At 33.6% G+C, this 15,000-nt stretch overlaps 1 protein-coding gene across 1 annotated transcript in view; it reads left to right on the forward strand.

Moving 5' to 3' along the window:
• The window catches only part of LOC119583529 (UDP-glucose 6-dehydrogenase-like), a gene marked incomplete at its 5' end in the record, with an annotated part of 28,943 nt that overhangs the window by 12,428 nt on the left and 1,515 nt on the right, over positions 1 to 15,000 (forward strand). Inside the window, 5 exon segments of the mRNA XM_037932061.1 lie at positions 1 to 49; positions 272 to 443; positions 694 to 849; positions 2,396 to 2,552; positions 13,475 to 15,000. The exon segment at positions 1 to 49 is cut by the window's left edge and continues 78 nt beyond it; the exon segment at positions 13,475 to 15,000 is cut by the window's right edge and continues 1,515 nt beyond it. Of these exon segments, the coding sequence (XP_037787989.1) occupies positions 1 to 49; positions 272 to 443; positions 694 to 849; positions 2,396 to 2,552; positions 13,475 to 13,509 (569 nt within the window).

Genomic DNA, 15,000 nt, shown 5'->3' on the forward strand with positions numbered 1-15,000 from the left:
CCATGTACTGGCAGCAGGTCACAGATATGAATGAATATCAAAGAACTAGGTAAGTTGTATGGGTATTTCCAAAACAGGAGATAGAGAATGTATATATGTATATTTGCAAAAATTTATGGAAAGGGTTAGGTAGATGAATAGATGGAGAGATGTTAGTATAAATACATATGGTTTTAGCTTTAGGTTTGTTACAGAAATGTATTTGCTAAGGTGGATCACTGGTGACAGTAATATTAAAAGATGATCTATGATATTTGTGTTTGCATTACAGATTTGCCAAGAGAATTGTAGAATGCTTGTTTAACACAGTGACGGATAAAACGCTGGCTGTGTTTGGGTTTGCCTTCAAGAAAAACACAGGTGATACAAGAGAGAGTCCAGCCATCTATGTCTGCTCCCACCTGCTAGAAGAAGGGGCCAGACTTAACATTTATGATCCTAAGGTAAACTAAAAAAGATTTTTTTTGAAGGTGTGTTTATAGGATGTTGAAATTTGTTATTTTCACGAAATAAGCATATTCACGTGATAGTATGTATATAAGTGTACATGCTTTAATAAATTCTGGTTCATGCGCACTCCTTTGTATGCTTTTGTAAGTGTGCATCTCTATATATGAATGTAAATGTATATGTATACTTTCTTTATGTACTTCTACGACTTATCTCTTCACATTTTTTTTCTTTCCTTTTTAGGTTGAGCCAAAACAAATTGAACATGACTTAACAAGCTCAAGTGTGACAGACGACCCAGAGCGTGTACAGAAGCTCTTCAGTACCTACTCTGACCCATATGAAGCTGCCAAAGACGCCCATGCTATTGTTGTTCTTACTGATTGGGATGAATTTAAGGTTTGTTGAAAGTGCATATATTTCAGTTTCTGGAAGTATATGTGTTCTTTTAAAATCCTGCCTGATAATCTGTTTAAAGAGTTGTTTGGTTGAATACAAGTGTTATGATGTATGTATGAAGGCAGTATGCAAAGTATTGCACAGGTTATTAGATTTATGGTTAGCTCTTTTGTGAGGGTATTACACTATTATGTTGGTTCTTGGCTCGAATCTATTGACTTTTTGCCGTGTTGCGTGGAAAGGAAAAGAAGAAAAGGAAGATTTGGACACAGCCTGATTGGGACACAAAGAGGGTATTTAAGTCCCTTTGAACATTAGATTATAAATTGGTTATGATATTATTTAAATACATTATATGATATATGCAATTTAAAATGTTTTCTTCTCCAGGAGGGTACGAGAGGGTATATTTTAGATAACCATTAGCTGTGGATGTTTAAGTCTCTTGTACATTTTATCATAGTTTTATTTCATATAATAATGTAAGTAATTAAAAATACATGAGACTTTATATTTTAGATTACCATTATCAATGGATATCTAAGGCTCTTTAAATATTATATATATTCATTATGATTTTATTAGATATGATAATGCAATAAGACAATTGAAAAAAAAGTTTTCTCAAATTACTTATATCAATGACCCTTGCAATATCCATATATCTGGCAGTCCTGTTCATTGATGTAATGAAAAAACAGAGGCAATGGTGACTTAGTGACACTAGTCAGTATGCAACTTTTTTGTTGATTGTAAGCAGTAGCCATGACTAAACTGGTGAGAATCAGCCTCCAAGTGTAATACCCTCTTTTGGAACTGAAGTGTATTGAATCTCTCTGTCCAGTTCTTCTGTATAGCATTATAGCCATTGTTAAGGGATATGTATAACATATATTCATTATAAAATGGAAGGAAACATCAATGACTATAAAGTGATGAAGTCTCCATGCAAAACTCCATATAACAAAGGAGTTATGGCTAATTTCCCTGTCTTTTTGTCTTTCTCCCTCAATTTGTACATACATAGATATTCCTAAAAAAAACTGTTTGAAATTAAGAAACTTGCAAACTCTAGATCATACTGATTATTCCAGACTATTGGCACCTCAGCGTATAAACACAGCTGAAGACATATTTGCGGAGGGGGAGGGATTAATATTCTTGTATAATCTGAATATTTCTGCGTTAATGCCTGTTAGTGTCACTCTTTGTTGCCGTGTCTGGAATCTTCTGTAAATCCTTGAATAATTAAACATGACTTATACTAACCTATGTAAAATAACTATGAGTAGCTTAATCAGATTGAACATACCTTTTTTTTTTTTTTAATGAATATCTATATTTAGCCCCCTTATTTTCATAAAGAATAGAATGGGACACTAGGTAAAAAGTAAATACAGCTATCTTTGTGTGTGTGTGCGTGCGTGCATGTGTGTGCGTGTGTGTGTGTGTGTGCATGTTTTGATATATGCACATGTGACTGACCTTCTTAATGTTCATAAAAGGTATATGCTTAAATTCTGATGGATGATTTCTTACCTTCCAGAATTTTGACTACAAGAAGATGTTAGACTCAATGAAGCGACCGGCATTCATCTTTGATGGACGTAAAATGTTGGACCACTCTGCCTTGATCAAACTGGGCTTCCACACAGAAACAGTCGGAAAGAGATTTGCCCGTAATGCTCTTCTGAGAGCTTCTGGTGGGGATCTATAGATTAGTGGTGTTTTTGATAATGGCAGTAATCCTGTTGTGCCTTGAAAAATCTATTTTTCTTTCTTAGACAACGATGCTCTCGTTTGATTATCTATATGATATTCAGATTATATTTATTTACACTGTAAATCTCATACTGCAATTTTTTATATAATTGGTAGTTGTGGTTGTTGTATTTATATAGTTCTGCATGCTTGAAAGTGTTTTGTTTGTTTGCTTGAAAGTTTTGTAGATTTTGTAGTAATGCACATGCATGTTTTTTCTGTGAATACTATTGAACTGTAAGAGCACAGGTATTTAGTGTTTATTTGGAAGACTCATACAGGCATATGGATAACTTACGTATGCCTTGCTGACTTCAACGTTTGTAGAAAAGATGGTTTATTTGTATGATTAAAAGTGGGATTACTCTAGAGGTCCTCTTTCTGCATAAATCTTCTTCAATTTTAATCATATGTATATGTGTAGTGGACATGAGAATCCTATGTTTTTAAAGTTAACATGCAATACGTAAGACCAGTAGATGGTTTTAAGCTTAATTGCCTCCAAAGCTTCTCAGGACAATTATAGATATTCAAGATAGCTTCTGTTAAACAATAGACCATTTCTCATTTTTCATTACTCAAGAGATGAGTTTTTTGTGTATAAGACTATGTTCCCAGGTAAAAGGATTCTAAAACAGTTGCCAGAAATACGTCAGACTCTGATAGAAATCTATAAAAATGTGTGGTTATTTCTGATCCTTTTTGTAAATGCTCATTGGGTTTTCATAGTGATTTATTTTAAAAGTTATATACATTTGTTTCAAACTGGACAGATTAAACATCACAGTGCACATCCTCAAGGTGATAGATAATAACAAACAGAAAATGCTCTGGTTTGCAAAATTGCAAAGTTAATGGATTAATACATGACCATCACATAAGCAACATCCTGTACAAAGGGGACTAGTATACCTGGTACTTCAGGTGTCATGAATTTCATCATCTTTTGTTGTTGAATACCATGCCATCTTTAGTTTCTTATTACCACATATATTGAGTACAGTTTCATGTGTTTCTTGGTCACATCTGATATTTCAACATAAATTATGTGGAGTTTGGCTGCAGAATTTTTATGTACTTTTTGGAAACTGTTTACAGTAATCTACATAGTACTTACCATCATACACAGGTAGAGTAGTAGTAACTGCTTGCAAGGATACAAGACAAAGCATCAGGTCTTTGATCACATATATCCAGCACATTGTTCACGAAGATTTTATTAAGACGATTCTTTGTTATGGACTTTCCACTTGTGCCATCTTTTTTGTGCTCTTGGTCCTTTGGCAAGCAATCTTCAGTGTAAAGGAAATCATCTTGGGTGAAACAAGGAATTATGTGACATCAGTATCTATTCATATGTGGAAGGTCATGATGCTATTCTTTTTCTGGATGTGACGTGTCTTGATCTGATTTTAGAAGATACGGCATATCTTATTTGACTCCGGCTGTCTTGTGCAGTAGTGTCTCTTTTGATACCAAATAAATGATTATCACTGATTTCTTGTGCTTCTGTACAGAGGCAGGTTTTCAGGAAATCTTTTCATATAATAACATCTCTTCTGTGCTATTATTTTCTTAAGGGCATTTTCTTTTTGGTAATTTTTCACTTTCCTCTTACGTGACTAACATAGATGGTTCTGTGTTGAAGTAATTTTCCTGTAGGGAAAAAGATAGTAGTTTTGATAGATTGTAGCTTTAATACAGCTGTGCTAAAAGTTCAATATCAAATGATTTGTCCTGCTTAGTAACATACCATTTTTCCTACTGTTACTGTTATTTTTACTGCAGACTAGTTGTACACTTGCTCTCAGCTATGCCTTAGTGTACTGTACTGTAAAAATATGGCAGTATGCAATGAAACAGTAATCAGTGATCTCAATAAAGTAACCTAATCCATAAGTCATTACCGATGACTAAGGCAAGTATAGAATTTTATAGTAAATCTTCACCTGATCTAGGCCAATATTCTTAGTCACTGTATACCCCACATATTCTATTTCTGATATGGTCTAATATTCTCCAGTATTTTGGGCTCTTGCTCTATTGGGGGGGGGGGTGCTTACATACAGGGTAGTTCATGGATTATTAGACCTGGACTGGGCTATTTGAGTCAAGAGGTACTAAGAAACATAGTGTGTATGTGCAGTACACATTTGATATTTTTCACAGAAGTTTTCATCACCAAAACATACAATAGATACCTCAAGCAAATATGTACTATATTTTAGATTGCATGACCTGTCTTATTTTACTTTGTCCATCTTGGCTCATCTTGGGTATCTCAGTTGCCCAGGAAGCTTTGGTGGATATTAAGCTTTTAATCATCCATTGGATCTAAACACCTTATATCAGCCAATAAGCCTAATGGTACTATTTTTAAATACCTGTACTTTGCTATTATGCTGTATCAGGTTAATCCTTTGTAGGATTCTTTTTAATATTCATCGTTACATTCTTTCCAGATTTGACCTCATTTGCATAATATTTTGTTGGAAAAAGGAAAGTTTATGTGAAGGAATAGATAACTGGAATTGAGTGAAAAAGAAATTACATATGTGATTTTTTTTACATTTATGATTCAAGGAATATTTTAGGACCAATATATCTTTTTATTTTATAAGGAATCATCACCTACGCATTTTTACTACTTCATTTTCATTCATTACCATTTTATAAATAATACCAGAATGTAAAAAATTTCACATTATGGAATCATAAAGCCCCCATTTTTCATCCTTGTCATTTGTCTTTAACATATCACACAGTATTATTACCTGTCTTTATTTAGCTTGATGGCATTTTCTTCTTGATGGCATGATCTTCCGCTGTTGTAGTGCATGCTTGTTGAACGGAAATCTTTGAATGCGTTTATTATTAGTTTGGAATATTGAGTAGCTAGAGAATGGGCATGCTGTGAGTGATGAGGAACTTGGCTTTTCCTAGTGGTGATATGTAGGATGTAAGCACCATAGAGATTTACAGTTTTCTAGGAGCGTCATGGATCAAGGACGGATGATGAGTTTTATCACTGCTGTTTGTCTCGTTACGTCGACACTCTGGTCATGATTTTATTTTGCTATATTCAATGAATTCATTAGCTGTCATTTTAAGTTTGTTTGAATTAGTGTTTAAAGTCTCAGTAAAGAAAGTAATTGAATCTTATATATATTGTTTTCGTTTGTTTGAATATTTTTATGTAAAAATTATATGTCCTTAGTGTTTAGTGTTTAGGTAACTAAATAGGTTAGCTTTTCAGTTCTTTTGAGTAACTCGAAACAAAGGGTTTGGCCATTTTTAATTGGCTTTGCAATATCTCGAATGGAAAATGTAGAGCAAAAGTTGTAGTGTTGTATTATAGGTGCTAGCATTTTCATTATTGATTTTATATAGTTTTTGTTTTATATTGCTGTTGTTATAATAATGTGAGGGCAATATATATTTCACAGGTCAAAAAGTTGATATTGTGGAAATGTGGTGCTTTGTGCCAGAAAGGGTGGATTTTGATGGGAAAGATAATAAGACTGAATAATGCAGGTAGTGTGATGGATGCAAATAAAAAAATGAGAAGACAGAAAAGAGAGACTGGTTGCCTGTTTATGATTTCATTTTCCTATTTGAATATTCAGTTGGGAAACTGTTGCTTGAAGAATTTTTATATTTGATTTCTTCATATTAGGTTTCCTCTAAGAATGATGAATGGTGATGCTGTGTACGATGTAACTATTATTACGAAAATGTGGATGAAATAAGGATTGTAAATAGCAGCATGCATTCTCCAGACGTTTGCACTGAACATCAGGTGGAGACGGAACCTGACGTTATCCTTGGACTCAAATGCTCCTGCCTGACTGGGCCATTATAACACACAAAAGACATTACAGCACTTAAGGGATATTTTTGCATAACACCAGATTGCAGTTCAGAGCCATTTTTAAAGAGCTACAGGAGGACACATGTTTTTACTTTGATTTTCTCTTCTCTCTCTCTCTCTCTCTCTCTCTCTCTCTCTCTCTCTCTCTCTCTCTCTCTCTCTCTCTCTCTCTCTCTCTCTCTCTCTCTCTCTCTCTCTCTCTCTCTCTCTCTCTCTATCTCTCTCTTTCTCTCTCTATCTCTCTCTTTCTCTCTCTCTTTTTTTATTTATTTATTTATTTATTTTTAGAATATGGAAATAAATGGATAGATGCTAGTGATGATTTTTTGTTGAGTTTTATTGCCTTAGATAGAACTTTTTAGCTCCAAAGGTAAAGATAAAGGATGCATCCCAGTTTTGTACACTTGTTATATCAGAAGCTGTTGTAATGCCATCGCTTACTTTAATACCTTAGCTTGACTTTATTTGCTTTAATATTGTATCACACCTGTTAGGCAATTTGAAGTAGTATAACTACAGTAATGCTTAAGATTGCTTTGTTTGTTTAAGCTAAGGAATTTTACATATATATTTATTTATATATATATATATATATATATATATATATATATATATATATATATATATATATATATATATATATATATATTGTTTTTTGACTATGAGGTTCATGATTATATTCCTGAATATTTATCTACCATACTTGGAACACAAATAAACTGCAGTGCAAAGCATTGAATGCTGCTTTATAGTATTCAGATTTTTTATGAGAACAAGAATTCTGTTTTGACCTTAAATCATTTCGATGAAAGAAATAAGGAAAGTTACATAACTTTATCTACAGGCAGTTATACAGATCTTTTGTTGCATTAACATTTTGTACAAGACGTAACTACAGATTTTCATAGTTACCATTTAAGAATAACCGACAATAAGAACCTTTCATATGGGTCTGTATGTCAGTATCCATTTGGAATATTATATTAAAAAACAAAGAAAAATACAAGACAACATATCAGATGCTGTTCATGGACTTAACAGTAAGGGCTAAATTAAAAGATCTTTTGGATCTTTCCACAGTACATTGTTGTCATCTGTTGTTTTATTGAGTCATTGATAACAGTCGTCATCTCTACATGCCAAGATGAGGTTGGGCCCAAGTGCTGGATGGGACCTATTCATATGCATTTGTTCTGTGTGACCCCCCAATCCCTTGCTTGTTGTTGCCATGGGGGAGGGGGTGCTTAGGAGGTGGAGACTGAGGCCTAATGTAGGGGATCGACCCTGCCTTGAGCCTCAGCCTTCACCTCAACTGATTTCGCATAGTCTCTTCCCTCTCGTTTTCATCCCTTCTTCTGTCTACTTATCCCAATTGTTAACTCATTTTTACCCTTTTCACCACAATACTTTGTCATAATGCTGTGTGATCTTTGCTGTCTGGCACATTTGTTTGTTTTGACCAGTGACTTTTCTGGAAATCCACAAACATCACCTCGTGAGCCAAAAAAAAATTCTTACCCGGGGGCTTCGCCAAATGTTGATGCGGCAGAAAATTTTCAGTAGATATAAATTTGCTCTGTGCACAAAATAGGTGTAATACATAACTATACCCTGTAGACCTGAAGATGAAATCCAGGAGGATTGTGGAACTACTGTCTCACTTTCAGTAAATCTAGCTTGTGTATAGTGTTTTTTTCATGCTAAAAAGGTTTGAGATTTTAAGAATCAAATTAAAGAGTTCTTTACCTCTCCAAACTAAACCTTCAGTGCTTTTAATGGGAAAAAGTAACTGGCTTGTTTAAAGTGGGGATAAAATGTTCCCATAATTTTTATTCTTTGTCATATATGGGTGGCTTTAATATGATCCAAGATTTTGTATAGCATAATGATGGTCTAGGATAGCCCTAGCATGAGTCACTAGTAGGGATCTTGCTGAAACTCACACCAAGTAACCAAGTAAGCAAGCAAGCAAGCAAGCAAACAAGTAAGTAAGCAAGCAAGCATCATTATGGTAAACTGGAATTTCTATACTAATCATGTTAATCTGGCAGATACTGGATTGGGTATTCTAAGTTACCTTCCATCTTAACCCACTGTAGTGTGGACTGGCATGGCATACAGCCCATCCCCAGTATATATTTCCATTTGAACACTTAAAAAGAAACAAAGTTTACAATTGGTATTATGACAGTTCGTGCGCACTCGCACACACACTCGCACACGCACACGCACACGCACACGCACACGCACACACACACACACACACACACACACACACACACACACACACACACACACACACACACACACACACACACACACACACACACACACACACACACAAGGAAAAAAATCTGCAGTTCAAGGATAAGTCGTTTATTGGTAAAGAAAAAAGAAATACTTCAAGGATTCAAGATTACTCGTCTCGTTTTAGTATCGGAAAACAATCAATGAACCTGATGTTGAATTTGTTGTAACAGGACATTGCTGTATTTAAGAAAAGCTAAGTTTTCAAAATGAAAATCAGTAAAAGACCTTCGTACTTGTAGGATAAATTTCCAGCAGAGAAAGTTCTTTCCCCTACTGCACTTGAAGGCACTGGGTTGTTAAGCTCCAGAAAAAGGGGACACAAAATGCATCCGCTTTGCTTGACGTGCCTGATTAGAAATACCCCCCCCCCCCTCTTGTTATGGGGGGAGGGGCTTAGGAGACTGAGACCGAAGCCCAATGTAGGGGATCAGCCTTGCCTTGGACCTCAGCCCTTGCCTCAACGGATTTTGCATCGTCTTTTCTTCTGCCTTCCTTTTCGTTTTCTTCATCCCCTTCTGTCCACTTATCCTACTTGTTAACTCATTTTTGTCCTTTTTGCCACAATATTTTATCATAATGCTACATGACCTTTGATGGGAATCCACACATTTTGCCATATAACCCAGAAAACTACCTTACTTGGGGTCTTTGTCCCCAAACCCCACCCATGTTTTAAAACCGCTGCTAATGACCTTAGATGTTGACTCGGTGGAAATTTTTTAGTAAATGAAATAAATAATGAAATTGGAGACTTGTTCAGTATTCTAATTTTCTGATGCCTTTCTTGGTCTTTGGGATTGGATAGGGTTACACATCTTGTACACGGGGGTTATATTTGTCATACTCAAAGAAGTCGACTGAAAGATAAACTACACATGTTTACTGCAAAGCTAGTATAAATGTGCTTCCAAGATGAGCAATTTTTAAAGTAACCGGTAACGAATAACGACCAAAAAATACTAATAAAAAAAGGAAACGTTTAATCATATTAGTTAGTTATGAAAAAATGTAATGGCATTACTATTATCGTTACAAATAAAGTGACAGCATTATGTAGGACCACCGTAATATTACTCCTATCTCTATATGGATTTAAAGTATAATGTAAGGCAGAGCTGCATAAGTTTATTTCTTGCTGACAAAGTTTATTGCCTTACATAAATGCAAGTTTAGACATTATTTATTTTTTAGGGTTTGCTTTATCTCATTTTGACAAGCAATGATTATTATGATTATGGAGCATTACTTTAATTACGAAATACAAGTAGTATCCCACAAAATATATATATATATATACACTTTTGTCTCGTCTACTCCTTTTTCTGAACAAAAATATACATTGTAAAGTATTTAAGATTCCTCCATCAATATAAATAGGGATCACTAACTGGCAACCAGTACTAGAGCTACATAAAGCAAAATTTCCAGATTACCTTATCATAGATTACTTTGGAGTCTTAAGGGTGTATGTGATAGGTCATGTAACAGTATCATGATTGGCTGTTGTACAGATTGAAGATATAAATGAAGGCCAAAAAATGATCAGTTAAGGGGTAAAACTAAGTTGTATTACCATTAGCTGTTCTTATCAAAAGTATATAGGCTGTATGACATTGGAAATGAATATTCTTAAGCATACGAGATGAAGGAGCTAACTTAAATGCATTAGATATAGGGAAGACAATAGCATGGAAAAATTATAACCATACTGAAAGTTAACCTCTTGTAGACAGGCATCTCTTGGACAAATTCAAATTTTAAGAAATTTTATTTGAACACGAGAAAGACTGAATTATCATATTTTCGTATTGGTCATGGGTGATGTGTGTGTGTGTGATTGTTATCTCATATATAATGATTATCTGTCCAGGCTCTGAAATCTTGTTTTCTGTGAGATACTGCATGAAAGAAAGAAAATGTAATTATTCATTTTTGTTTGCATATGTACCTGTACTATAATTTGCAAGTCTGTAACATTACGAATCTAACTTGTGTCCAGTTTAAAGTAACTGGGTTAATTTAGAGTTAATAGATAGCTGTGGCTTTGTACATGCTTACTATCTGAAGTCAGGTAACAGCCCAACCTCATTTTACCACCTGGCATGATGGCACATTGTACTTGAGTACTTGATGATGTCTTCTGGCAACTTATTTCCTGTTGAGCCTTTTAAATGTACTGCAGTAACCAAACTTTAATATTATGGGATCTCTCTGTGAGGGTTTAATATCCAGGAATTACTCTGATTACATATTCTTAAATGCTTGAGAGATTCAATGCACTCGCTTATTAATGCCACTTGATACTGCATCTGTTACTTGGGAGTTGTATCTTAAGCTGTGGAGAGATATACAATGGATGCAGTAATATACGACTATGAATTGTCATCCAGCTTCACTAGGCATTGTTAGTCAGAGTCTTTTTAGGGTATTATAAATTTTTCAGGCATTCATGCATAGAGGATATTTTGCATGTTGTGCAGAGAAACCTCGTACTTTTATTTTTAGTTCTCTCCATGCACTTGGCAGAATTTCCACACGAGCCATAAATAGAACTAATAGTGTAACACCTGCATGGTTATAGTTAGCAAATATATATATTTTTTTCTTTCTTTAGACAGAAATTTTGATGCAAAACAAAAGATTAGATATTTTTCTCTTTGGTAAATATCAGTTTATAAATATTTTAATGCCATAAACTGATAAAAAAAACTGTCTAGTCGTGTTTGAATTTTTGGGCTCCGTTTTACGCATATTTGAAGAAAATGACATCAATAGTTTTATTTTAATTGCATTTAGATAGTTGATAATTTTTAACTTGCTGGATATATTTGCTTCAGAGCTCACACGTGAACCAAAATCTGTGCTTTAGGCTTACATGAATAGCGACGCACCAGGATGTGTTGCTTGTATGCCTGGCCCGCATGAACACTTGTGCATGGTATTAAGAGTCCTTGCCTCTCTACTTTGCAATGCTAATAGCTTTTTTTTTCTGCAGATGCATTTTTTGCAATTTTGTCATTGTCGTAGAGGTCTATATTTGTCCTTTGTTATGCAGTGATGCAAAAAGTTAATAGGGAACCATATCTATTATCTGGTAGCATATTTTATTCACTTCTGTCTTTTCAAGGGAGATTTTTTTTAAAATAGTTATTAGTTATTTCAAAGGTTTGATTTATGCGATAATGTATGACATCTGCTAATTATCCACTCATTTGATCAATGATATTCACTTGGATGATTGAAAATATTTCTAAAAATTATTGCAATAGACAAGTGCAAATGGCTTTGCTTCTGCACGTGTATTTGAAACACATCTTTGCTCTAAATCAAATTATTTGTATAAGTTAAAAAGCGTTATAATAACCAATATGATATTTTTTGACAATTCTCCACTCAGCGGATATGTAATATCGTCATCTATCCTGAGGTTGATATTTATTTAAAGTGAAAATTTCCAGTTCGTCTGAGCTTCTTATAATCTTTTCTCACAAGTGTAAAAAAAAAAGAGATTGAGGAAAAGGAAAAATTCATGTATTTTGTGTATGGGTCTTTGTAATTTTCTCTCAGTTGAGCCGTGATTTTCCTAAGAATTGGTTCCGTATTCTATTACTGTTTCCTTTGTGTTTCTGTCGGAGATCATCCGTTTTATCCCTTATAGCTTGGCTTCTCATTTATTGATGAATTCACAGAAAAAATAAGCATAATTTGGATGCACCTTAATAACCTCTATATCGCTGCAGAGGACAAATGTTGCAATTGTTGCTATGTGGATTCTTTTACCAGTTATGCTGAATGGTGTTGATGCTTTTGCACATGATTTTATTATATATTATTATTATTATTATTAATATTGATATTTTTTTTATTATTATCAATTTTATTATTATTATTTATTTATTTATTATTATTATTATTTTTTTTTTATAATGATATGATTATGTGTAGCTATTAAAGATGAAGTGTGTGGTTCATGGTTTGTGGTTCGTGGTTCAGGTATTAATAACTGGTGTGAGAATGTTAAGCTACTTGCTGTTATATATTACTGTGCCGGGCAGTCCCTTTTGATCACGGGAAATTATAATTGTTTGAGTTCTGTCATGTCAATACATTTCTTGAGAATCAGTAAATTTGTTTTGTTTTTAAGGCAGGTTAATCTACGAAAGTGTCTTTTTGAATGTGGAAAAATTTGTATGATGTATATTTGTACTCTGTAATTAATGGGATATATTTCTCCACAAGCTGCATTAATGAATGCCTGAGCTGTTACAGGATGCAGATTTCTCCTTCACCCAGGGAAAGATTAAAATAGTGATGATTCGTGACAAGCTTAATGATAATTTTTAATTGACGAGTTTGTCGGAGAATTTTTTAGTGTAGTTGTTTGTATCATGTAGGAAAGGAGAACCAAAGAATGTACAGTGTGACAGTTATATGTTTATATGAATATTATATGTGACTTAGGCACTTAAAAAGGTCGTGCTTCGACTGCGAATTTTCATTTTTCTTTTTAAACAATAACAACAAAACCAGAATTAATCCTTTTTTTTTTTTTTTTTTTTTTTATTATCTGTAATTTTATTAACAAATATAACTTGAATAACATAAAATAAATACACAGTTCTGTTATGTACTATCTTTTGCAAATGACATGACGTTTATATTTGCTTTTTCCCTTTTTTTCAGGTGAACATTTTCCAGCATTTTCATGGACACCATAACTCAAGCACAGTCTTCCAGCAGACATCGTGGGTCCAAGGATTGTGAGGAGGGCAAAGTTCTAGAATATCTGTACTGGTTATCAAGTGTATAGGGTGCTTTGAGAATAAGTTTACTGTTGTTTGATTAATGTCTTAAATAACTTATTGGTTGGGTACCTTTTATGGCTTTGATCTTATCGCAATAGATCATACAGAAGAGGCTTTATTGATGTTAATTTAAGGAGGTGCAAAGTTGATTTTGTGTTATTTAATATTCTCCATTGGCATTATTCAACCCTCATTATCATTGTGTGATTCAAACAAAGTTATTTGGGAATATGCTATGTAAAACACTTTATTTTTTAGTTTAATTCAATAACATTACAGAAGTAAGAAAAAGACAAAGCTCAAAGGGTTACATCAGAGGATGCATCTTCGCATTTCGTTTAATGCGCTGCCTCCATTTCTTGGTAGTCTGAAGATTAAATAGCCTTGATTATGTCTCCTTTCACAATAAGTAGTTTCAGATGTACATTTTAAGTCCTGATACTGGTAATGTACAGACCCTCTATGTATCCTGGGATGTTGTGGGAAGTGAGGAAAATTATATACTGTGAGAATTATATAATAAACGTTGCTTTAAAGATGAGGAAATGTTGGCAAAAAATGAAGAGGGTAAATGCAGGGGAACTTTTATCAACTATCTTCAAAGTGCAATTTCATATATAATATGAAGAAAATTTATCTCAATATAAATGAGTATGGTTTTGTAATGATATCTCTGTAGCATATGGTTAAATGTTCACATAGCTTCTGTATGGCTTAAGTGATATTGGAATAGTATTTTATAAATGTTGTTAGTGAACTTTTATCCTCTTGAAGAATGGAATCAAAACCTTCAATAATGTTTTTTAGCTGATTTGTAGACAACTATACTTGTTGCAGTAACCAAGATATAGCATGAAATTTTCAGTTGTAACTAAAAAATTGGTGTTGAGATGTTATGCTATACAGAATATAGCAGTATATTATCCTTAAATATGTTTCCCAGCTGTCCAGTCTTGTAAGTCACAGCAATATCAAGTTTTATATAATGGTAGTATACAGTTATTTGAATGACCGCATGAATAATCCTTTAGATCTATAATTTTACATCATTATGCCAACTATTCCTTATATATATATTGACATGAGAGGAATATGAACATGTCTCTTAAAGATCCAAATGTTTACCCTCATATTTGGTTTGTTGTTTTTGTTAACGTTTTTTCTCAGAATTTTTATAAAGTTGAAGTTTGGAACTTTAGACATGAGAATGTTGCCTGGGATAGAATACCCAGTCAGATGGGAGAGCCGTTTTGTTCACAGAATATTTCTCTGTAAGAAGCTTTTATGGACATATGGATTGCCGTATTTTTTTGTGGCAAGTATTAACTGTGAGAATTTTTTGTTTTATTATATTTGCTTTATTTTTAGATTTGTATTTGCTGTTATCTTTAGTCATTCTGATTT

The sequence above is a fragment of the Penaeus monodon genome, chromosome 17 (genome assembly GCF_015228065.2).
Source record: "Penaeus monodon isolate SGIC_2016 chromosome 17, NSTDA_Pmon_1, whole genome shotgun sequence".
Lineage (NCBI taxonomy): Eukaryota > Metazoa > Arthropoda > Malacostraca > Decapoda > Penaeidae > Penaeus > Penaeus monodon.